This window comes from Sus scrofa, chromosome 2 (genome assembly GCF_054392235.1).
Source record: "Sus scrofa isolate SSC_HxYL_T2T_F1_AM1 chromosome 2, Sscrofa_HxYL_maternal_Yorkshire_Landrace_v2.0, whole genome shotgun sequence".
NCBI lineage: Eukaryota > Metazoa > Chordata > Mammalia > Artiodactyla > Suidae > Sus > Sus scrofa.
Window position 1 is genome coordinate 92614486 of NC_139384.1, and position 25282 is coordinate 92639767.

General features: G+C 38.2%; 1 protein-coding gene across 6 annotated transcripts in view; it reads left to right on the forward strand.

Moving 5' to 3' along the window:
- FCHO2 (FCH and mu domain containing endocytic adaptor 2) overlaps nt 1-25282 on the forward strand; it is a 138321-nt gene that overhangs the window by 49747 nt on the left and 63292 nt on the right. For all 6 annotated transcript variants that reach the window (XM_085013800.1, XM_085013798.1, XM_021084438.2 and 3 more), the window contains 3 exons: nt 2864-2968; nt 10022-10120; nt 10858-10954. In XM_085013800.1, the coding sequence (XP_084869926.1) occupies nt 2864-2968; nt 10022-10120; nt 10858-10954 (301 nt within the window). The remainder of the gene's footprint in view (nt 1-2863; nt 2969-10021; nt 10121-10857; nt 10955-25282) is intronic.

The following is a 25282-nucleotide window of genomic DNA, read 5'->3' on the forward strand; positions in this document are numbered from 1 at the left end:
GGCAGTGGACAGGGCCTGTTGCCAGTGATAAGGCAATAATGTAATAGACAGCAGAGACAGAAAGTAGTGTTAGGATGAAAAACAAGCGAAGAAGAAGGAGGTACCAGTAGGACTATATCATTTTGCTAGACCACGTCATTAAAAATCACTTTGTGGGGATTTCCCCATTGTGGCTCAGTGGGTTAAAAATCCGAATAGTATCCATGAGGATACGGGTTTGATCCCTGGCCTTGCTCAGCAGGTTAAGGATCTGGTGTTGCTGTGAGCAGTGGTGTATGTTGAAGACATGGCTTGGATCTGGCGTTGCTGTGGCTGTGGTATAGGCTGGCAACTGCAGCTCTGATTCGACCCCTAGCCTGGGAACTTCCATATGCTGCAGGTGCAGCCCTGAAAAAAAAAAAATCACTTTGTGGCCCATGGGTTGCTTATTTCTTTTGTGTACACTGAAAATTTAGGTAGCTGGAAGAAGAAATTCTCTTCTTCCTAGTCTCTTGGCATAAAAAAGTCCAAAAAGAAACCCAGATAACTATGCCATTAAAATTGTTTTTAAAATAAATTCTGACAAACATGGTTATCTGGGTTTCCCATGAATGTAGTTAGTAAACTCTGTATATCTATCACTCTAATCGTTAAATATTGGAAAGGGCCAGGATGTATAATAACAGTAGTATAAAATAATGTCGTATGGCTAGACAATGGGAAAAGAGTTAAAACAAAATCCATGGGAACAAAGTAGAAATCATTGTAGATTTTATGCACTTACTCTAGGGCTGGAAAGCTCAGTGTAACTTTTAAATAGGACAGCAGCAAAATATAATGATGTGTGTTTCTGTGATGTTCCTTTTAGAAACCATAGTAATAGCAGATACTAATTATTTTGTAAATGTAACTATATGATAGTCCCGGTCGGAGGCATTTACATAAATTACATATCATCTGTGCCAAAGCTCTAAAAAGTAGATGGTATTGTTTCCACTTTAGGAATGAGAACTATATAAAACTCAAAGACGAGGTCAACTAGGTAGTCAATTGTAGAGATAGAATTTGATTCTAGTATCTTTTGGCTTCAAAACTAATTTTGATCCATGATATAGTTTTGATACAGTTCAAGATAAAGTGGCATCCTCTATTTATTTAAGAAGGCAGGAAAGCATAGAACATATATGTTTAATATATAATTGCTGTTATATTTTAGAGTACAGAGTTGATTTTTTAGAAAGGACTGTATGCATCTTCTGAACACGGCTGGTGATAATTACCTACTGGTTTTGATTGGCTCAGGACAGATTTCAAGTTTTTCAGCATTACTTAGCCATCAGTGGCTCTTCGCAATACTTTCACTTGTGTAGTTATTACTGCACAACCTCCTCTACAACCATGGTTTGAAACTCTCTTCATTCTCCTGAAGTTCCAACACTACCCTGCTCTTCTTCATTCTTAGCAGACCATCTCAGCTTATCAAGAAAGTGGAGATCTTTGTATCTTGAAATCCTATAGTTCTCTCTTTTTGATCTTCAACATCCCATCCATTCAGACTTCTGTGTCCAGATTGATCAATCCTTTGAGAATAGTCAGAGAGCCATGTGTCTGCCCCAAATTGCAAGTCACACATAATCTTCTTCCTGAATGTCTACCTTCCATAGAATTTATGTTTACTTCTTTGTTACTTTCCACCAATTTCTAGCTATTTATGTATAGGTTATACTTCTCCTTTATGAAGTCTTTGAAGAAAATATCCCTATGTATCATATTATCCTCACTGCCTATTTTTTTTTTTTTAATGCCACTTCCACGGCATATGGAAAATTCCTGGGGTAGGGATTGAATCTGAGCCACAGCTGTGACCCAAGCCATAGCTGTGGCAATGCTGGATCCTTTAACCCACTGCGCCTAGCTGGGGAGCATACCCACACCTACATAGCTACCTGAGTGCCAGAGTTGGATTCTTAACATATGTCACCATGTGGGAACTCTCTGACTGTGTAATTTTTAACATACTGTTAAGGTTGGAGTTCCTGTGGTTAACGAATCCAACTTGGAACCATGAGGTTGCAAGTTCAATCCCTGGCCTCGCTCAGTGGGTTAAGGATCCGGCGTTGCCATGAGGTGTGGTGTAGGTCACAGACATGGCTTGGATTTGGCTTTGCTGTGGCTGTGATGTAGGCCGGCAGCTGTAGCTCAACTAGACCCCTAGCCTGAGAACCTCCATATGCCTCGGTGGGGCCCTGAAAAGCAAAAAACAAAACAAAACAACATATTGTTAAATTTTTATTGAAAAGTAGCTTTGATAAAAATAGAACTGTAATATTGCAGGAACAATTAAAAAATAGAAGTCTTGAAAAATAGGCAATGATTAAAAAACAAATTATAGATTTTCTGGAGCTTAATGGAAACTGAGGAGCATCAAGGAAAATTGACATTTTTCAGCTTTTAGGTAGCTTTCTAGTCACTGATCAGGAATTAAATGGATTATCTGTTTGTTGTGGAAGGAAGGAAGACTCAAAGGTGTATAAGGAGGTGTCAGGCATATTCTGATGGTATTGTCACATTTTTGTTCATTGGATTTTTAGTAAAACTGTACTAATGTGGTCGTGTGATCTTACTCTGACATATAAAATGAGAGTATTTCAACTTTTTAAAGCACATTCTATCAGTTAGAATTGGCATTTCATTTCTGCATTATTGTGTGTCCATGTCAAAAAATATTACTAAAGAGGACTTGGAAAAAAAAAAGTTTTAAAGTTAGTTTATCTTGAACTCAACAGAGGTCATCTTAAAATACACTTAAGTTATTATTTCTTATTAACTCATAATCAGGAAACAAATATTTTATGTAGTTCAAAATGTTTTTGTCTTATTACAGGCAGCTGTTAAATCTAAGAAAGCTACAGATACCTATAAACTCTATGTGGAAAAATATGCATTAGCAAAAGCAGATTTTGAACAGAAAATGACAGAAACAGCGCAGGTTGGTATTTTTAACACTTTAAATCTCAATTTTTTGTTTTGTCTTCATATAAGTAATTTTTGTTGTAAAATTTTTTATTATTCAGAAATGTTAAAATGTACAATTTTATTATTACAATTAATATTTTATTATTACAACTTTTATTATTCAGAAATGTTAAAATGTACAATTTTATTATTACAATTAATGTTTTATTACAATTTTTTAATTATTCAGAAATGTTAAAATGTACAATTTTATTACAATTAATGTTTTATTATTACAATTTTTTAATTATTCAGAAATGTTAAAATGTACAATTTTATTATTACAATTTTTTATTATTCAGAAATGTTAAAATTTAACATTTTACGATGTAAAATGTTAAAATTACTTATATGAAGTAATTTTTGTTGTAAAATTTTTTATTATTCAGAAATGTTAAAATGTACAATTTCGATGTTGTAATAATGCTGTTTTAAAAATACATATCTTGTTTTGGAGATTGAAGACCAATCAACAATTAAAATATCATAAAGGTTTATTCAGATAGACTAGAAGAGAATGTTTTAAAGAATATCAAGGAGTTCCAGTCATGGTGCAGTGGAAAGGAATCTGACTAGGAACCATGAGGTTGTGGGTTTAATCCCTGGCCTCGCTCAGTGAGTTAAGGATCTGGCATTGCCGTGAGCTGTGATGTAGGTCGTAGACGCGGCTTGGATCTGGTGTTGCTGTGGCTGTGATAGAGGCCAGCAGCTGTAGCTCCTATTAGACCCCTAGCCTGGGAACCTGCATATGCCTCGGGTGTGGCCCTAAAAAGACAAAAAAAAAAAAAATAGAATATTGAGAAAATGAGGACATTGGTAGATGATGAAGACATTACTGATTTTTAGCCTAATGAATGGGTTTTATTTCATTTTATTTGGCTATGCCCTCAGCTTGAAGAAGTTCCTGGGCCGGGGATTGAACCTACGCCACAGCCATGACAAAGCTGAGTCCTTAGCGACTAAGGATCTCCTATGTATGGGCTTTTAAAGTTGGATCTCTGCCTAAGAAGAAACTGGAAATGACTCAGTGCTGAGGATATAGCGGTTAACAAAATTATCAAGAATCTTTGTTTTCATAGCACTTTGATTTTCGTAATGAAAGGCAGACAATAAAAAAGTCTGTCTTTCATCAGCTTGGGATAAGTTACATTCAATTTGATGTTCCTAGAGCCTTAATTAAAGGTCTAGATTTAAGAAAGGTGCCTTTTATGAATCATACCCCGAACTTCCACTCCTACCTCTTGTCTTCTTTTCTTGTTTTATTTTTCTCCTTAGCACCATCTAACATCATAAATTTTTTTTACTGTGTCAGAGAGGATAGAATGGGTATGCTGAGGTGAAAGAGAAGCCCCAAATCTCAGTAGCTTACAATAGCAAGAGTTTATTTCTTATCATGTTTCTTGTTCATCCTGGGTCAGGCTCTTCACTCTGGTACTGAGGCTGGTAAAGGAACTCCTTCTTAGATCATTTTTAGTCATCATATCTGAGCCACTAGAAATGTGGTGAAGCACACTAGCTCTTCTACCCATATTTTTTATTATCTGTCTTCTACTAAAATGTAAGTTCTGTGAGAACAGGGATTGATTTGTTTATCTCTTCAGCACTTAAAACTGTTCCTAGCTCATGGTAGGCACTATGTAAGTGTGAAGAAGGACTTTATGAATCTGACTTTTGGACTGTAAGGAGTCTTCTTACTTAGAGTGGTGAATAAATCACACCTCTAAAACCGAAAGGCTTACTTGCTTGTGTGCAGGCGTAGTACATCCATCTTTACTTACGATGTTATAGGCACTGTGCTAGATGGCTGAGTGTATACAGTATATATGTAAATAAAACAAATTCTTTCTGCTCTACATGGAGTATATAGTAATAGAGGAAGGGGTAGACATGAAATATATGCTTAAATAAAAAGTATAAATTATTTTAAGTATTACAAAGGAAAAAAACAGATTTCCATGAGATAGAATAATAGGGGTGACCTAATTTGGATTAGGGAGTTAGAAAGTACTTTTTGGAGAAGTGACATTTAAAACTGAGACTGAAGAATCAGAAAAAGATTCATTCTAGGGCAAGAGTCTTCCAGGCATTGGGAACCATTGGTATGAAGACCCAGAGGTATAAAAGAGCTGTCACACTCTAGAAAGTAAAACATCCTTACTAACACTGAGTAGGGAGAGATGGTGGTTAGAAGTGAAGTTAAAGACATAGTCAAGAAGTTCTTACTGTGGCTTAGTAGGAACGAACCCGACTAGTAACTATGAGGATGCGGGTTCCATCCCTGACCTCACTCAGTGGGTTAAGGATCCAGCGTTGCCATGAGCTATGGTGTAGGTTGCAGACTCGGCTTGGATCCCGGGTTGCTGTGACTGTGGTGTAGGCCGGTGGCTACAGCTTTGTTTTGACCCCTAGCCCAGGAACTTCCATATGTGAAGGTGCGACCCTAAAAAGACAAAAAAGACCGGAAAAAAAAGGAGGGAGATAGTCAAGGATCAGGCTTTAGTAAAGGTTTAGGTTTTTCTTATAAGAGCAGTTCGAAAACACTGATGAAGTTGTCTGCAGCGATATGACACGATCTTATCTGCAGTTTAAAAGCCTTTTCTGACAGTTTCATGAAGAAGGGACTATGGTGAGGCCAAAGGAGAATCGCGAGTCCTGTAAACCAGAAGGCAGTGTAGTTGTCTGGTGAGAAGGATGAGGGTCAGTGTGGTAGCCCTGGAGAAGGACAGAAGTGAATGCATTTGGAGATGGCAGGGTTAGGGTGGATGGGAGAATTCTAAGAGGATTCAAGATCCCTTCCAGGATTTGGTTTGTAAGCCTGTGTGGATAGAGATGAATGGCAAAAGCTACATAAAGAGCCGTTAGTTTGAGGGGGTAGCAAGGGGATCAGATGTTCAGTTTTGAACCTGTTTATTTTGAGCTGTGTGTACCTAAGTGGAGACATCACATTTTGGAGGATCTCAGTAATTTGGGCTGGACATAATGTTCATAGTCCCTTATCCACACTTCTGAACTCCAAAAGCCGTGAAAACCAGTTTTTTTCCAGTACTCATTTGGGAGCAAAACTTGACTTGAACTGTTATTATAAGGCTGCTTATAGTCTCTGTCCTGCTTAGATTGAATATGTGTGTTTTCCTTTAGTGTTTGATAAATGGATGCCACTGTTGGTCCTGCTGGTAGTCTTATGAGATGTATGGTAACAACACCATGTTATCTTTTTAAAATTTTTTTTGTTTTTTTAAAGCTGCGCCTGCGGCCTATGGAGGTTCCCAGGCTAGGGCTTGAATTGGAGCTGTAGCTGCTGGCCTACACCACAGCCACAGCAATGCCAGATCCAAGCCACCTCTGTGGCCTACACCACAGCTCATGGCAACGCTGGATCCTTAACCCACTGAGTGAGGCCAGGGATCGAACCCATGTCTTCATGGATACTAGTCGGGTTCGTTAACCACTGTGCCACGACAGGAACTCCATGTTATCTTTATTTTAAAAAATCTAAAATATTTGAATTCTAAAGGACATGGTTCCAAAGGTTTTGAATAAGGGATTGGGCCTTTATAAAAGAGGGTCTTGTCGTCACACAGAGCCATAGTTATATCACCTTTGGATATAGTGTGGGAAAGTGAGGGCCAGGCTCTGAGAGTTCCTTGTTGTCAGTTTGGGAGAGGAAGAGATGATAAAATTCAAGTAGGAGAAGCCAGAGAAGGAAGAAAACTGGGAAATGTCATGGCAACTGGGAAATCTTAATGTTTAAAGAAGGGTTTAGTTAATTGTGTTAAATGAGGCTTCAACTCTAATGAGATAAAAAGTTTCAATTTCTAACAGATTTAATGTGATCCTTATCAAATCATCCATGACATTTTTCATAGAACTAGAACAAATCATCCTAAATTTATATGGAACCATAAAAGACCCAGAATTGCCAAAGCAATTCTGAAGAAAAAGAAAAAGAGGAGGCATAACCCTCCCAGACTTCAGACAATACCACAAAGCTATAGTAATTAAAACACTATAGTATCAGCACAAAAACAGATATACAGAGCCCAGAATAGAATAGAGAATAGAGAGCCCAGAAATAAACCCACCCACCTATGAACAATTAATCTTTGACAAAAGAAGCAAGAATATGCAAGAAGAAAAAGATAGTCTCTTTAGCAAGTGATGCTGGGAAAGTTGAACAGCCACATGTAAATCAGTAATGATAGGACACACCCTCACAGGATACACAAAAAATAAAATCAAAATGGCTTAAAGACCTAAGCATAAGACATGTCACCATAAAACTCCTAGAAGAGAACATAGGCAAAACATTCTCCAACAAATCATACAGATGTTTTCTTAGGTCAGCCTCCCAAGGAAATAATAGATAAAAATGAAAGTAAATGGGACCTAATCAGATTCATAAGTTTTTGCATACCACAGAAAACCATAAACAGAACAAAAAGATAACCTACAAACTGGGAAAAAAATATCGCCAGTGATCGACCATCAAGGCCTTAACTTCCAAAATATACAGCTAGCTAATACAATTCAATAATAAACAGCTCAATTGAAAAATGGGCAAAAGGCCTAAATAGACATTTCTCCAAAGAAGATATACAAATGGCCAATAGGCATATGAAAAGATGCTAATTATTAGAGAAATCCAAGTCAAAACTACATGAGGTACCTCTCTGGGCAGAATAGCCATCGTTAAAAAGTCTACAAATAATAAATCCTAAAGAGGGTGTGGAGAAAAGGGAATCTTCTTACATTGTTGATGTAAATTGTAATGTAATTGTAATGTAAATTGGTGCAGCCAGTATGGAAAACAGTATGGAGGTTCCTCAAAAAACTAAAAATAGAGTTGATGTGTGCTCCAGCAGTCCTCTCCTGGGCACATACCCAGACAATAATGAATTCGAAAAGATACATGCACCTCGATGTTCATAGCAGCTCTTTTTACAGTATCCAAGGCATGGAAGAACCCTAAATGTCCATCAAAAGATGGAAAAAAAAAAAAGATGAATGGATAAAGAAGATATGATACACACACACACAATGGCGTATTAGCCATTAAAAAGAATGAAATAATACTATTTGCAGCAACATGGATGGACCTAGGGATTATCATGCTAAGTGAAGTCAGAAAGAGAAAGACAAATTCCGCATGATAGATTTATAGGTGGAATCTAAAATATGACACAAATCAACATATTTATGAAACAAAAATAGACTCACAGATAAAGGGAACAGGCTTGAGAGGAGGTGGATAGGGGAGGGAAGGATTGGAGTTTGGGATTAGCAGAAGCAAACTATTTTATATATGATGGATAAATAACAAGGTGCTACAGTTTAGCACAGGGAACTATATTCAATATCCTGTGATAAGCTATGATAGAAAAGATGCAAAGGAATGTGTGTGTGTGTGTGTGTATGTATATATATATATATGTATATATATATATATTTGAGTCATTTTGCTGCACAGCAGAAATTAACACAACATTGTAAATCAACCATATTAAATAAAAATTTAAAAGTTCAATTTCTATAGCAACCACAGTGTAGATTTCAGCAAGTTCTCTTTTATCTTTTAAATCATTAGGAATGCTCATTTGTAAGGCATTTACTTTTGTTAATTTTCTATCAATGAAAATTTTGCCTTTCAGTTATTTAATTTGAAAAAACAGAAAGGTAGAATTACGGGTTTCTCAGGATATATGCCCACAAGTGGATTTGCTGGATCATGTGGTAGTTCTTGCTGCTCAGTTCTGAAGAGTAATTCAGGATCTTACAGTATTGGTATTCTCATTGGACTTGGCAAAATTAGTCAAGACAAGCAGGTACTCTATTTTAACTCACATTCCTTGTGAGTAAAATTGATTTAAGTTTTTAGACTGTTGTCGCATTACTGCCAAAACTATGATTTCACCATTATTGAGATTTTTTTTTTTTAAAGTTCAGACCCTTTACACAGATATGGATGTGATCATTTGGCTTAGTGATTTCTGATCATGTAACTCAGTGCTGAAGAGAATTGGACATTATATATGGGGTGAGGGAATTTAATTTGATAAACTAACCAGGAAAACATAGCAAACATTTCAGCGTACTCTTTGGAACTGATGTGATTTGGCAAGAAAATGGGTAATCAGATTTGTGCAGTGGAAATGACAATTGTATTTTTGTTTGAAAATGGCCGGTTCAGCATTTCCCAAATCCTGTTTTGAGGAAAATTATTCTTCTATGAGTTATTAATAGATACTCAGAGAAGAAGAAAAAAGGGTTGTGTGGTCAAAGAAATTTGGAAGACATCGGATTAGCGGAGTGAAACTAGTTTTGTTACTTTAGTGTTTCTTCAGTTTTTAGTATGTTTATTTTGAAGCCAAGTGTAGCATTGTCCCCCCACCAGGAATAAATATCAGATAACCTGGGAGTTTTCCAGGCAACTTTTTCACCTCTTTCCAGCTCATTACCTAGGTAGTCATGGAGGATCATATGTTTCGTAGTTTGAAAACATTCCCCAGGTCATCTGAATCATCCCTACCTTCAGTTGAGAATTGCTGAGATAGAATATTCAGGCTTTCCCAGATTTCTTTGACCACAGACTCTTTCGGTGACTCTGTATTAACATTTCAAGAATTAGGCATTTTGAAAGTCTTTGGGTTAGATTGTAAAGTCTTAAGAAGTAAACTGTAGTTTTAGCTCAGCCAACTAATTGTTTTTCATTTTTTGAAATGCTTTTCCCTTGGTTTTCATGACACTCTTCTCCTCTGGGTCTCTTTCTAATTTTCTGACCATGATTATAGATTTTAATTTCTGGTTCCTTCTAATTCTGAAAAAATTCATATTTGCCTGAGAAATTGCATAACAAAAAGTTAACTTTCTTGATGCTATTATTTTACTATGTTCACTAGACTCATTTGTCTAGAAACATTGTAGTAATGGTAACTTGCTAGATTTGGTTAGCTATGTTAAGATGACTTCTAAAAAGTTTTGATTTCACACTATTTCTGTGTTTGTGTACTTTTTTGTATTTGCTACCCAGAAATTTCAAGATATTGAAGAAACTCATCTCATTCACATAAAGGAAATTATAGGATCCTTGTCAAATGCTATAAAGGAAATTCATTTGCAAATAGGCCAGGTAAGTTTTTACTCTTGTTGAACTGATTCATAAGAATTTTATGTTCTTTTATAACTCTTTAAAAATCCAGACTCATAACATGATACTGCATTGTTTCTGACAAAGAATATGTATTTAGGTATATTAAACATAAGATAACCTGGATTTTTTATTGTTTGGCTATCAAGGATAACTTAATTTTTAAAATTAACTTCAGTCTTCTTTATATAAAAGTTACCATTCTTTGAATAGTTCTTTTTTAAGGTTTTACTATTTTAAAATTTAGAATAGAAACATCAATAAGTTATAGAACTTGTGCTTAGACATTTTACAAAAATATAAAAGAGTTTTAATAAATGACATTTGGAGTGCATTCAAATATAGTAGAGAAAGATGAAGTCTGTTATTCTTTGTTACTAAAGTTCTAAAACTATTTTCATCATTGTATAAGTTTTATTTATAAGATTTCTGTCTCTAAAACACTCAAAGATGGAAACAGGACACTGCCTTGACTTCTAAGGCTATGAGGCTATATTTTAAGGAGTGCATGTAAATAATGGTTTGTATCCACAGTTCTACTAACAGTGTAAGTTAGGAAACAGAGTGTGTTAGGTAAATGAAAGTTCTCAAAGGCTTTGGGTCAGAAAATATGTATTTTGGTGTAATGAATTTTGATTGCTTTGTGTAAGTTTTGTCTGAAATACAGTCAGGCTATCTATGGAAAGTGATAAAAATTCATCTTTATTTCATTTTAATAGGTCCATGAAGAATTTATAAATAACATGGCTAACACTACAGTTGAAAGCTTGATACAAAAATTTTCTGAGTCAAAAGGCACTGGCAAGGAAAGACCTGGTAAGATGACAAACTCTGCAAGGAAACATATTCAAGTTCTCATCCAGTAACAAGTATGTTTGCCTTTAAATTCCAAAATGGCAAAATGGAGCTTGGGAGATATCTAAAATCTGTGTACAATTTCAGATATCATTTACTTAGTGTTTGATGGTATATTCGATTTTTGTTTTGACCTTTAGTGTTAACCTAAAGTGGTTATCATACCTTTACTAAATTAATATTAGAATTATTTATAGTTTCAAAAGTAGATTTAGCAATAGAAGGCCATTTTCGTAAGAGAAGGAGTGGGAGAGAATATCGAGCCCTCCGAGCACTGAGACTTTTCTTAAAATCTAATAGCTTTTTTCTTTTCCCATTCACATACGTATTCAACAAATATATTTACTGAGTGCTAACAGTATTCCAGGTACTGTTTTAGACACTGAGTATAGGAATCTTGGTTCCTAGTTTGTAAACAAATGATCACAGATTTCCTTAATCTCACTTTTAATAAGCTAATTATGGTGTTTCAAGTGTAATAAGTACCATTTCCTTTCCCTGCTTAGCAACTTAGAGTCTTCTAGATTTCTTGAACCTATTTATTAGTTATACCACATTCTTGCAAGATATTTATTTCACTCCACAGGTAAAAATTATTTAGTCCAGTAAAGAAGTTAAAATAAGGTTTGAAAGTCAGGGGAATGAATAGGTAAGTGCTTTGTGGAGAAGTCTGGGAGCCATTTTTCTTTGGGGCAATTCACAGAATTAGGACTTGAAAGCTAAATCATCTTCACTTCCTTTTTCCCACATTTTCTTAAGTTTCAGATTGTATTGATTCAATTATGGTAGTATTTTTTTTCCTCTTCAAATGTTCTTTCCATGCTTGCTCTTCCTACCTGATTGATTGCAGCAGCAGGTTTCTAAATACTGGCACAGTGGAGGTTTCTTCTCTAGGATATTTTACTTGTTAGAGCACGTTGATGTTATGGCTACATGATTATGAACTTATAACTGCTTACTCATTAAAATCTTTGACTTTTCATTATAGACAGAATGAAATTTAGATTCTGGACTTAGACTCAAAGCCTTGAAAGGAAGAGTTCCTATTGTGGCTCAGCGGTAATGAACCTGACTAGTACCCATAAGGATGCGGGTTTGATCCCTGACCTCGCTCAGTGGGTTAAGGATCCAGCATTGCTGTGAATTGCAGTGTAGGTTACAGACGTGGCTCTGGTCCTGTGTTGCTGTGGCTGTGGTGTAGGCAGGCAGCTAGAGGCTCCAATTTAACCTCTAGCCTGGGAACTTCCAAATGCCATGGGTGTGGCCCTAAAAAGACACACAAAAAAGGCTTTTCAGCATCTGGCCTCCCCCAATCGGTTAATGTCTTTCCATTATTTCATTTCCATCATCCTTCACTGCAGCCAGCCTGAACTGCTTGCTCTTTACTGTTCATACCGTCAGGTCATGTATTACTTCTACCATCAAACAGAGAACTTTGTACCTTAAATTTTAATAATTGTGTCCTTGAGCAGAAAAGTTCTGTATACAGGTAGGTACTTTTATCTTTATGTGTAAACAGTACATTTTTGTTGAAAGAATGAACAAATAGGCATATATTGTGAAGTTAGAATGTTGAGAGTTTGGAATGGATGGATTTACTATTAGAAAAGTCTTGGTGATTTCTCATCTTGTGTGTGTACTATGCCAACTGCTTTGCAGGCGAACTTTGCTCTTCAGGAACTTATTGAAGTAGAAGTAGGTCCTATTATACCCATTTTACAGATGAGGGAAATATTAAGAGGTTAATTTATTTGCCTAAACTAAGTACATAGCAGAATACCAGGATTAAATTTCAGGATCCTTGACCTTCATGCCTATGCTTTGAAGAAATTAGAATAGAACTAAGTGAGGAGTTCCTAGAGTGGTGCAACAGGATTAGTGACGTTTCTGGAGTGCTGGACACGGGTTCAATCCCTGGCTTAGTGAAGTGGGTTAAGGATTGGATGTTGCAGCAACCGCGGCTTGGATCTGATCCCTGGCCCAGGAACTCCATATGCCTTGGGGTGGCCAGAAAAGAAAAATAGAACTAAGTAAGTTTATATACTTCAAGAGAATGAAGATGCTGAAATACAGTAACTGCAGAATAGTGTGGAACACTAAAATTCATTGTAAAGATTAAATAATAAGTAAAGACCAGTTGAGAAATAAAAACAACCGAATTTTTTTACAGAGGGCATTTAGAAGTATTGATGGAATAAAAGCAAATGTGTATTGGCTGGTTAAAAATGCCTTATACAGAACTATAAGTAAGGTTGGTGGATTGTATAGTTATCAGTTTCCTGTTTGTGACATTACAATATACATTTGCAAAATGTTTTCATTGCAGGAAACCAGGCAAAGTTTACAAGGGGTCTTGCCGTATTTTTTTTTTTTAAACTGTATGTGAATCTACAGTTATCTCAAGAAAAAGTTCACTTTCTAGAACTTAGCCCTGTAGTTTGGGGTCTATTGTTTACTACCAGTGAGACCTATAGTCCTCAATGCCATCATCTGTAAAGTGAGGATTATATGGTACCTACCTCATTGGGTTGTTGTGAGGTTTACATGAGATAATCATGTAGCATTTATTGAGTACTTAATAAATGTTATTTTCCAGAAATTAATACACCCCTGATTAATAGGTAGCTACTATTAGATATTGTTTAAATTTAACTGATCTCAAGACATGTACTAAGACACATAGGAAATTTCTGTAACTAAATGCTAAGAGGCAGGCCAAGATGGGTGATGACATGGGCATTCCTAGAATTACTAATCCCAGAATTAGGTGACTGTTTCAGGATGACTATTGATGTCGTATATATAGGTGAATGATTTTCAAAATAAATGATCCTAGAACTAACTAAGGGGTGGGGAAAAGGAGTGGTGTGGGGGTGGAATGGAAAAGATTATTCTCTAGATGACTTGCTGTGGGCGGCTGGTTACAGCTCTTTCTTGTATGTATTTGTTCTGATTATGGGCACTAGAGGGAGCACATTACAATGATGGACATTCTGTGTTTCTCAGAAAAAAGCACATGTGATTGTGGGGAATTGATGGACTTAAAGGAGTTTATTTTGCGAAATGTATTCAGACCTTTAATTGTGTATACTATTTTTGCTGTTAACATTTTTTTCTCCTGTTTTGTAAGGGCTCCCTCTGGTGGATAAGTTCCTTTGTAAGCTGGTTTTAGTCCTGTGGGATACACATTTTAAAAAGAAAGCAAGAGGCCTAATTCTTTTTTTTTTTTTTTTTTTTTTTTTTGTCTTTTTGCCTTTTATAGGGCTGCTCCCGCAGCGTATGGAGTTCCCAGGCTAGGGGTCTACTCATAGCTGTAGCCACCGACCTACGCCAGAGCCACAGCAACGCCACATCCCAGCCGTGTCTTCGACAGCTCACAGCTCATGGCAACGCCGGATCGCCAACCCACTGAGTGAAGCCAGGGATCGAACCCGCAACCTCAGGGTTCCTAGTCAGATTCATTAACCACTGCACCACAATGGGAACTCCTAGAGGCCTAATTCTTTATTTTTTTATTTTTATTTTTTTGCCGTTTCTTGGGCCGCTCCTGCGGCATATGGAGGTTCCCAGGCTAGGGGTTGAATCGGAGCTGTAGCTGCCAGCCTACACCAGAGCCAGAGCAACGCAGGATCTGAGCCGCGTCTGCAACCTACACCACAGCTCACGGCAACGCCAGATCGTTAACCCACTGAGCAAGGGCAGGGATCAAACCCGCAACCTCATGGTTCCTAGTCGGATTCGTTAACCATTGCACCACGACGGGAACTCCCATAAAGGCTTAATTCTTAAAAAACCTAGTATAAATAAAAGTTCACCTATTTCTCTTGCACTGAAAAATGAATATTTTTTCAGTTATATGTTGAAAGATATAACCTGTAACTTTGTTTCCAATTCTCCTATGTAAATCAAACACTTGGAGAGGGTTTAACTCTTTTCTTTATTCATTGAAACTATTTTATACTACTTATTATACACAGTGTCATTTTTGTTGTTACCTTTTTATTGAGGTATAATTGATACAACATTGCATTAGCTTTTAGGTATACAACATGATGATTTGATATATGTATATATGGAAATGATTACCAAAGTAAGTTTAGTTAACATCTATTCTCACACAGTTACAATTTTTTTCTTGAGATAAGCACTTTTAAGAAATACAGTTGGCCCTCTCTTTGAGGCTTCCACATCCATGCATATGGAGGACTTTCTGCCTTACGCCAGAAAAGGAACTTGAGCATCTTTGGAATTTAGTGTCTGCAGGGGTCCTAGAGCCAGTTGCCTTTGGATAATGAGGAATGACTGTACTGTCTTAGCAGCTTCAAATACATGGTATCGTATTGTTAATATAGTATTGTTAACTAAAGTCACCATGCTGTGTATTAATTACATCTTCAGGACTTTTTTTTTTTTTTGTCTTTTATGGAAGCGCTCAGGCTAGGGGTCAAATTGGAGCTGCAGCTGCCGACCTACGCCACAGGCACAGAAACACCAGATCCGAGCCGCACCTGTGGCCTCTGCCACAGCTCATGGCAATGCTGGATCCTTAACCCACCGAGCAGGGCCAGGGATTGAATCTGTGTCTTCATGGATACTAGTAAGGTTCGCTACTGCTGAACCACAGTAGGAACTCCAGGACTTACAACTGAAAGTTTGTATGTTTTGACCACCTTTACCCATTTTGTCCAGTGGGAGGCCCCCCCATCTGCTGTATCTGCTGTATCTATAAGTCCAGTTTTTTTGTTTTTTGTTTTCTAGGTTCCATGTAAGTGAGATCACTCAGTATTTGTCTTTCTCTGACTTATTTCACTTAGCATAATACCCTCAAGGTACATCTGTGTTGTCACAAATGGCAAGATTTCCTTCTTTTTTTATGGCTATTTTGTTTTATATACACACATACATACATACATATATATATATATATACACACATATATATAAAATACATTTTCTTTATCCATTCAGTCAGTAGACACTTAGGTTGTTTCCATGTCTTTGCTGCTGTAAAGCTGTGTTGAACATGGGAGTGCAGATATTTTTTTTCAAGATGGTGATTTAATTTTCTTCAGATAAATATGCAGAAGTGGAATTGCTAGATCATATGGTAGTTCTATTTTTAATTTTTTGAGAAGCCTCCTTAATGTTTTTGTTATTACTTTTTAAGTGTTATACTGTCTGACTCTTCTGGTATTTGAGCCACTTAAGTGGATGCTTTGAGTATCAAAGCACCTGTGGTCGGAAAGGATAATGAATAAACAGATGTTTTCTAATTTTGAATGCTTTTGTTCTAATGACATTATCTTAGTATTCCTGTCCATTCTCATGTGTTCTAATTGCAAAAGGAGATTAAAATCCACATTTAAAAAATTTCCTATTTATAGGAAATATTTTATATTTATATTTTCCTATAGTCATTCTAATTTTGCTCTATGCTAACTATAATTCATAAAAGTTAAGCAAGTTTCCATTTATAAGGAACAGAAGAATAACTTAAAAAGTTGGCCAGTATAGGAGTTCCCGTCGTGGCTTAGTGGAAACGAATCCAACTAGGAACCATGAGGTTGCAGGTTTGATCCCTAGCCTCGCTCAGTGGGTTAAGGATCTGGCATTGCCATGAGCTGTGGTATAGGTCACAGACACAGCTCAGATCTGGTGTTGCTGTGGCTGTGATGTAGGCCAACAGCTTAGCTCTGATTCAACCCCTAGCCTGGGAACCTCCATATGCCATGGGTACAGCCCTAAAAAGCAAAAAAGTTCGCCAGTGTATAATATATTTCAATAAAAGACTTTTTGCAAAGCTTATCTATATTTTCACTATATGATAATATAGGTTTATAGCTTCCACTTGAGGACTTCCAGGGACTATGCTATCCTTGAAGATGCAAATAGAAAAAAAACCCCAGACATAAAATGCAAGGAGCCACAAACAAAAAGGGGAAAATGAGAATCTTGTAGTCGACTTTCTAGATGTGAAATTAATTATTGTAGATATTTGGAGTATTTTATCTTCTACATTAGGTATATTATTTTAAGTGTAGGGTAGAATATATAGTTAAAAAAAATTAAAATCTCGCGATCATCTTTCCAGACCGCTCAAGGCTTTAAAATAATGTTAAACCTATAAATAATGCCTCCTATCACTTCCCCCACAAAAGAGTTTTTTGGTTTGTTTTTGTTTTTTAAATTCAGAGAGGCAGAAATCCTTGTGTAGAAGGCAAAATTAAAAGTAGCTATGAAGGCCAAAGACCCACCAACTATACCAAATTTGCTATGATTGCTTGGCTTTTCTATTTGACAATAATTGGGAATGACTAGAGAAGGAGAAAAGAAGAATAGATGATTAGTGAGGAGGGTACTGTAGATGAGCACAAATAGGAGAGTAAAAGAGGAGAACTTGCAAGGAAAATAACATAGAAAAACCTTCAATTTATGTAGGAGTAGACCTCCACCTATTGTGTCCTGGCCACCTAGGACAGTGCATTGAGCTCTGTGGGATGCATATGCCTCCTGACAATGACTGTCTTTTATGTACTTTTGAGAAGAAATCTGCAAAATGTGGCCATTGAACCAGACTGAGCTTTGTCTCTTTTTGAGGCCCATAAGCAAAGAACTGGGCAGCAGGGGGCGGAGGGGAGATCAAAAGAAGAACAGTATTTTGTGATCCATAAAAGTATGAAATTCAGATATTAATGTCCATGAAAGTTTATTTGACCAGTCACACTCATTTATGTATTGCTTTCACAGTACAACAACAGAGGTCACTAGTTATGACATCTTAAGGCCCACAGTGTCTAAAATATTTACTGACTTTTTACAGACAACCTTTGCCTTCCCCTTTGTTAGAGAATGTACTTCTTGTGTGGTATAGTAGCAGGTATGTCATAACACATTAGAATTGTGTAGCTTATTATACCTAATCTTTTTTCAAAAAATTGATCGTGCTGTTCTTTTCGGATTCGGAAATCATTTAATCTCACATCCTGCACCAACTACATGTGCAGTCGTATCACAGCATAGTAACTGGTCATCATCACAATAATCCTAAATTGTGAAGTAAAGATTAAACACTTTTGAGTAGACTTTAAGGAAAGCTTAGTTCATTAATTTGAAGTAGCCATTAAAAATATCTTCAATGTATAAACACTGGCAACAAAGTAGAAGTAAAAAAGTAAGCAGATTACATTTTTACCCATGCATAAGAATGAGGACGGGGTTTTAGTTCTTTTTGCAGTATGTAAAAGAAGTTAAATCAATTTGAATTTAAAAGGAAATTTATACGAAAGAAACTGAGGTATCCCATGGATCCAAAATGAGGAATATAGCCAGGCAGAAGGAAACTCAGACTAGTAAGGAACACTAAGTACCTGAGCCACTGCAGTGACAACACGATCCTTAACTCACTGAGCCACAAGAGAACTCCGCAGAGTGGCCTTCTTTGCTTTTCCAGGTGTATGTCATGTAAGGTGACCTCCCAGTAATTAATATTAGCCACAGCTCAGAATTAATCCAGGTTTTTGCTCCTTTTCTATACCAGTTCTGATCTAGGTAAACATGGGCTGGGGTGATCTTTCTAGTCTCGTCAGTTCTGACCAGGTCATGTAGTCTGAACTTGGCTTTTCTACCACTTGTAAATGGGGAAGTTCCCAGAGAAAAGAGATCATAGTGAGTGGAGTATAATCCCTGAATTTTTTTTTTTTTTTTTTTTTTTTTTTTGCTTTTTACGGTCGAACCTTTGGCCTATGGAAGTTCCCAGGCTAGGGGATGAATCGGAGCTACAGCTGCCGGCCTACACCACGGCCGCAGCAACACCAGATCCTAGTCTTGTCTGTGATCTACACCACAGCTCATGGCATCGCCCAATCCTTAACCCACTGAGCAAGGCCAGGGATCGAACCTGCGTTCTCGTGGATACTAGTTAGATTTGTTTCTGCTGAGCCATGATAGGAACCCCTCCCTGACGTTTTTGTCAGGATCACGGAAAGTGAAAACATGACTCAGTTTTGGGTGTCTGGAGGTAGTGTCAGATTTTGGATGTAGGAGGAGATTATACTTCAGTGCCAATACGCTGTGTTTGGAGAATTAGAGGAAAATTTAGGTTTTTTACAGTGACTGAAATGTCATGGTTAAAGACCTTTTTCTTTGATTTAAGACCATGTTTCCTAAGTTTGCCTCATTACTGCTTCTCAAGCCTTGAGTACACGTGAGAATCATTCATGGAAATTTTTTTCCCTTTCCTCTTCTTTTTTTTTTTTTAATTTTTTTTTTTCTTCCATCTTTTCAGGGCCGCACCCATGGCATATGGAGGATCCCAGGCTAGGAACTGTTGCTCACCCAACATGAGAGCCACAGCAACACCAGGTCCAATAGGCTTCTGTGACTGTACACCACAGATCATGGCAATGCTGGATCCTTAACCCTCTGAGCGGGGCCAGGGATCAAACCCGAAACCTCATAGTTCTTAGTCGGATTTGTCTCCGCTGAGCCAGGATGGGATTGCCAACCTTTCCTTTTTATTTCTTTCTCATACTAAAAAATTTACAGGAGTTCCCGTTGTGGCTTATTAGTTAACGAATCCGACTAAGAACCTTGAGTTTGCGGGTTTGATCCCTAGCTCACTCAGTCGGTTAAGCATCTGGCGTTGCCATGAGCTGTGGTGTAGGTTGCAGATGCAGCTCGGATCCCATGTTGCTATGGCTCTGGCTTAGGCCAGCAGCTATAGCTCTGATTACACCCCTAGCCTGGGAATCTCCATATGCTGCAGGAGTGGCCCTAGAAAAGGCAAAAAGAAAAAAAAAAATTACAGACAGTGCACTATCTCAGAAATTTTTATGTCATTTGGCCCTTTCTCTCTCTTCTCCTTCTGGCACCCCTATAATAGGGATGTTGGTGCATTTAACATTGCCCCAGAGTTCTCTGAGACTCTCTTCATTTGTTTTCAATCTTTTTTCTGTTCCGCATCCATAATTTCCACAAATCTGTCCTCCACCTCCCTCATTCGTTCTTCTGCCTCCTGTATTCAGCTATTGGCTGCTTCTAATGAATTTTTTATTTCAGTTATTGTATTTTGCATCTCTTCTTGTTTGTTTTGTGTCTTGTAATCTCTTTGCTCAGTGTTTCCTGTAAATTATCCGCCTTGGCCTCCAGTTTATTTCTAATGTCTTGCATCATCTTCAGCATCAACAGTCTAAAGTCTTTTTTCTGGAGGCTGAGAATCTCCTGACCACTTAGCTGTTTTTCTGGGGTTTTTCTTTCTCCCTCATCTGAGTTGTAGTTCTCTGTCATTTCATTTTTATCGGTTTTTGGTGTGGTGACCTTTTTACAGATAATAGAGTTGTAGCCTCTCTTATTTCTGGTGTCTGCCTCCCTTGTGGCTGAAGTTGGTATGGGGGGGGTGCTGGCTTGCTGTAGGCTTCCTGATGGGAGGGACTGATGCTTGTCCCTGGTAGCTGGAGCTGATTCCTATCCCTCTGGTGGGTGGGGCTTTGTCTCTGGATGGGATTAGAGGCAGCTGTGTGCCTGGAGGGTCTTTAGGCAGCCTGTTTACTGAGGGGCGGGGCTGTGATCCCACCTGGGTTGTTGTTTGCCCTGGGGCTTCTCAGCACTGAGGGGTGGGGCAGATTTCCCCAAAATGGCCACCTCCAGAGAAAGGCATGCTGCTGAATACTGCCAAGGGCATTGCTTCCAATGCCCTTCCCTGCAACAAGCCACATTCACCCGTTTTCCCAGAAGGTTCTCCAAGAACTGCAGTCAGGTTTGATCCAGATTCCTATGGAGACTTTGCTTTGCCCTGGGACCCAGTGCTGGTGAAAGTCTGTGTGCATCTTTTGAGAATGGGGTCTCCATTTCCCCGAGTCCCATGGAGCTCCTGCACACAAGCCCCACTGGCCTTCAATGCCAGATGCTCCAGGGACTCTTTCTCCCAGTGCCAGATCCCCACACGTGGCAGTTTGATGTGGGGCTCAGAACTCTGACTCTTGTAGGTGAGTCTGTAAACCAGCTGTGGGGTTTCCAGTCTGTGGGGCTTCCTACCTGGGAGGTATGGAGTTGCTTATACCGTGTAATCGCCCCTCCTACCTCTTGATGTGGCCTCCTTTTTGTCTTCTGGAGTAGGATATCTTTTTTAAGGTTTCAGGTCCATTTGGTTGAAGATTGCTCAGCATTTGGTTGTAAATTTTGTTGTTTTTAGGAGAGAGGTTGAGCTGCAGTCCTTCTATTCTGCCATCTTAATCCCATCTCTCTATGTCACTTGGTAAGGGGCATGTCCTTGGTATCACCATGTTTCAAAACTTGTCTGATTCTAATGTGCAGCCATTATTGAGAACCTATAGCATTACATCACTGGATGCTTGTTATAAATGCAGACTCCCTCAAGCCCTACCTGAAGTCTACTGAATCAGAAGCTGCATGTTAATAAGATCCACAGGCAGTTTGTATGTGCAGTAAAATTGGAGAAGCACTGTCTAGACTTACTGAATATCTAGCATGGACCCTGTGGATCCCCAGAACTTTAGTTTTCAAAATGTGACCCGGAGTTCCCGTCGTGGCGCAGTGGTTAATGAATCCGACTAGGAACCATGAGGTTGTGGGTTCGTCCCTACCCTTGCTCAGTGGGTTAAGGATCCGGCATTACCGTGAGCTGTGGTGTAGGTTGCAGACGTGGCTCGGATCCCGCGTTGCTGTGGCTCTGGCGTAGGCTGGTGACTACAGCTCCGATTAGACCCCTTGCCTGGGAACCTCCATATGCCGCGGAAGCGGCCCTAGAAATAGCAAAAATGACCAAAAAAAAAAAAAAAAAAATCAAAATGTGACCCTAGAACCATCTGCATCACCTGGGAATTTGTTTAAAATGCAAATTCTTGAGTACCAACTTATACCTTTTATGTAGGATGCTCTGTGGGTGAGGCCTAACAATTTGTGGTTTAACAAGCCCTCCAGGTGGTTCTGATTCAGGAAGCATCATGCTAGGAGATTCAAATAGGAGTTGGAATTTCGAACCACTGGATTGAGAGAATTGTTGCTACAAGCTTTTTATTAAAATAAATACTCCAGGAGTTTCCGTCGTGGCGCAGTGGTTAACGAATCCGACTAGGAACCATGAGGTTGCGGGTTCAATCCCTGGCCTTGCTTAGTGGGTCAAGGATCTGGCGTTGCTGTGAGCTATGGTATAGGTCACAGACGCGGCTTGGATCCTGCGTTGCTGTGGCTCTGGTGTAGGCCGGTGGCTACAGCTCCGATTAGACCCCTAGCCTGGGAATCTCCATAGCCGCAGGAGCGGCCCTAGAAAAGGCCAAAAAAAAAACCCAAAAACAAACAAACAAAAAAATACTCCTGAAGTGAAGTAGCATTGATGTTGCAACTTACTTTCAGATGATTTAGCAAGTGAAAAAAGAAAAAAAAAACTGTGTAATGAGTATATGTAGAGAGAGAAAGAGAAGGCAAATATGGCAAAAGGTATTATTACCTCATATCATTCATAAAAACAACAAGACCTAGATTCAAAAAGAGTTAAGTAACTAGTCCAAGGTAATCAGCCAACAGCAAGTGGCAAAACCAAGATTCAAGCCTCTGTGCCCCATGCCACCACCACCAACTAGCGTTTGATGCTCTTTTTTCCTTTTCCTGGTCTTTTTAGAGACACACCTGCAGCATATGGAGGTTCCCAGGTTAGGGGTCAAATCGGAGCTACAGAATCAGAGTTACAGCTGCTGGCCTAGCCACAGCCACAGCAACTCGGGATCTGAGCTGTGTGTGGGACCTATATCGAAGCTCCTAGCAACATTGGATCCCTGACCCACTGAGCAAGGCCAGGGGTGGAACCTGAATCCTCATGGATACTAGTCACAACAGGAACTCCCTGATGCTCTCTTTCATGTTAGCTGGTCTTGTTCATCATCCCAGTCTCTTAGGTATGTGGCCGTGTTATGTTTCATAGGCCCAGGAGCAAGTCTGAAAATGGCATTGACTCCCATTGTTTATGAGTCACTCTTCCCATACTCTCTTTCCCTTTATTCCTTCCTTTGTCTCTTTTTCTCTCTCCCTCGCTCTCCTCAAAACCCTCACCCATCACTTTTTGTTAGACTTTGGGGTCTGGGTATGTTTGTATGTTTTACTTTGGCTTCTGATTAGAAGCAGTCTTCTGTGGTTTTATGCAGAAATATACTTGATTTGAGTAGTCCAGATTTCTTTCTTTCTTTCTTTTTTTTTTTAAGCCCAGATTTCTTATTTGAGTTTGTAACTAGACAAAGTTGCAAATTTTCCCTATTGGTGGCCTGAGATTTACTTTTTTTTTTTTTTTGGCTAGACCTATGGCATGTGAAAGTTCCCAGGCTTGCACTGCAGTTGTGGCCTGCACCACAGCTGTGGCAATACTGGATCTTTTCTTTGGGGTGGTGGGGGCGAAGGTGTGGCATATGGAAGTTCCCAGGCTAGGGGTTGAATTGGGGCTACAGCCACAGCCACGCCAGATCCAAGCCGCATCTGCGACCTACAATGCAGCTCACAGCAACACTGGATCCTTAACCTCCTGAGCGAGGCCAGGGATCAAACCCGCATCCCCATGGTATGATACTATTTGGGTTTGTTTCCAACGAGCCATAACAGGAACTCCCAATGCGGGATCTTTAACCCATTGCACCACGTGGGAACCTCGTGAGATTTCGAATTGATTCCAAAACAATGAAAACTGTTAATTAAATATTTCACATTTTTTATATTCTGCCTTATTCCACAAAATACATGTAGTGATTAAGGATTACTGTTAAATTCTTTCCTCCTGTAACATTTCTTAAAAGTTTTGATCCAAATTAGGTTTGGGTGAATTGTTTAGGTTATTGACTTTTTCTTTTGCTAGCAATAATTCATTCCTACCTGAGGATTAAAGCATCATATATAAGAATTGTTTTGCTTTGGATTGTTGCCCTCCTTGAGGTCTGCCTTTAATTTCTTTTGCCTTTAATTGAACTCGTGATGGCATTTTTAGATAATGTGTAAAAGAGCATCTGAAGACAGAGCCAAAATGGTCTTATTTGCTTTTACAAACTAAATTGCCCTTGTGGCCCAGCATAGAATCTAAGCACTAAGAGCAGTTATTCATTTTGACAACAGAATTAATTGAGCCTAAAACAGTTGAAATTCCATTTGTAGCACACTATTCTTTCTGACTCTCACTCTGGCTTTGGTACTGTCAAAAAAAGTAACTTGTCTTATGATTAAATAGCAGAATGATGGGCAGTGGACTGCATTTGAGGGAGATGCTGAATAAACTTTCTGCTTGTGAAACAGTTCAGAAGTGACATTCTACAAGGGGGGTCAGAATGTGTATTGATATCCAGCTGAGCTGTCAACTGGCACTGAGCCAGGCACGCAAAGCTTTGCCATGTGAAGCGGCATGTGGAGTGTATGCCATTTGAAAAAGAAAATCTTCATGCATGATTTAATGGGTTTCTTTTTAAGGGCATATGTTTAGTTTTATTAGTCCAGAAACTGTTAGTATTTCTATTTTTAAAAGAAAAGCTTATGTGTGGATAGAGTTCAATTAAAATTTTTTTAATATAAATACAATTTGAAAGCTTTCGGCATCTTAATGTTTCAAAAACGTCATTTTGAATAGCTTATTTTCATCAGATATTTTTCTATTTCAAATGGATTTTAAGAGGGTGTTTAAAAAGGTAAAGAGCAAATCAATCAAGGTATGTCTGGTATAGCAAAAATGTTTGAGAGAAAAATATAGAATTTTATTTAAAGGAATTGATGTTTAGAGGGTTAAGGAATGCCTTGCTCTTTCCACATGTATGAGGACATCCAAAGATCTTAAAAGACTATATACCGTATTTGCTAAGGTGATGTAAAAGTTTTTCTAGATGCTGCATTTAAAAATATTTATAAATAATGCAGTTTCTCTGGCATTGGTTTTTTTTTTTTTTTTTTTTTGGTTCTCTAGAATAAGCCCATAGCCTGAGTATTAGCAATTCTGTAAATAGCTAATGGGCACAAATGATGTGCCCCAGTAACTATAAGAAAACTTTGGACTAACCACAGTTCTGTTGTCTTTTTTTTTGAGAGTGGTTATACTCTCTCAAGCTTTATTAGTACGTGATAAAACTAATAATATGCATTAAGCTGTTGGTAATTTAGGTACATACTTTTCATTCTTTATGATTTTTACACCAAACAAAATGTTGCTGTTTATCAGATGCACATACTACTAAAATTCTTTACCTTTACTGATTTTTCAGTTCTCATCTCTTTGTAAACAGTTAATATAGGTCTTTAAAAGATTCTAAGAACA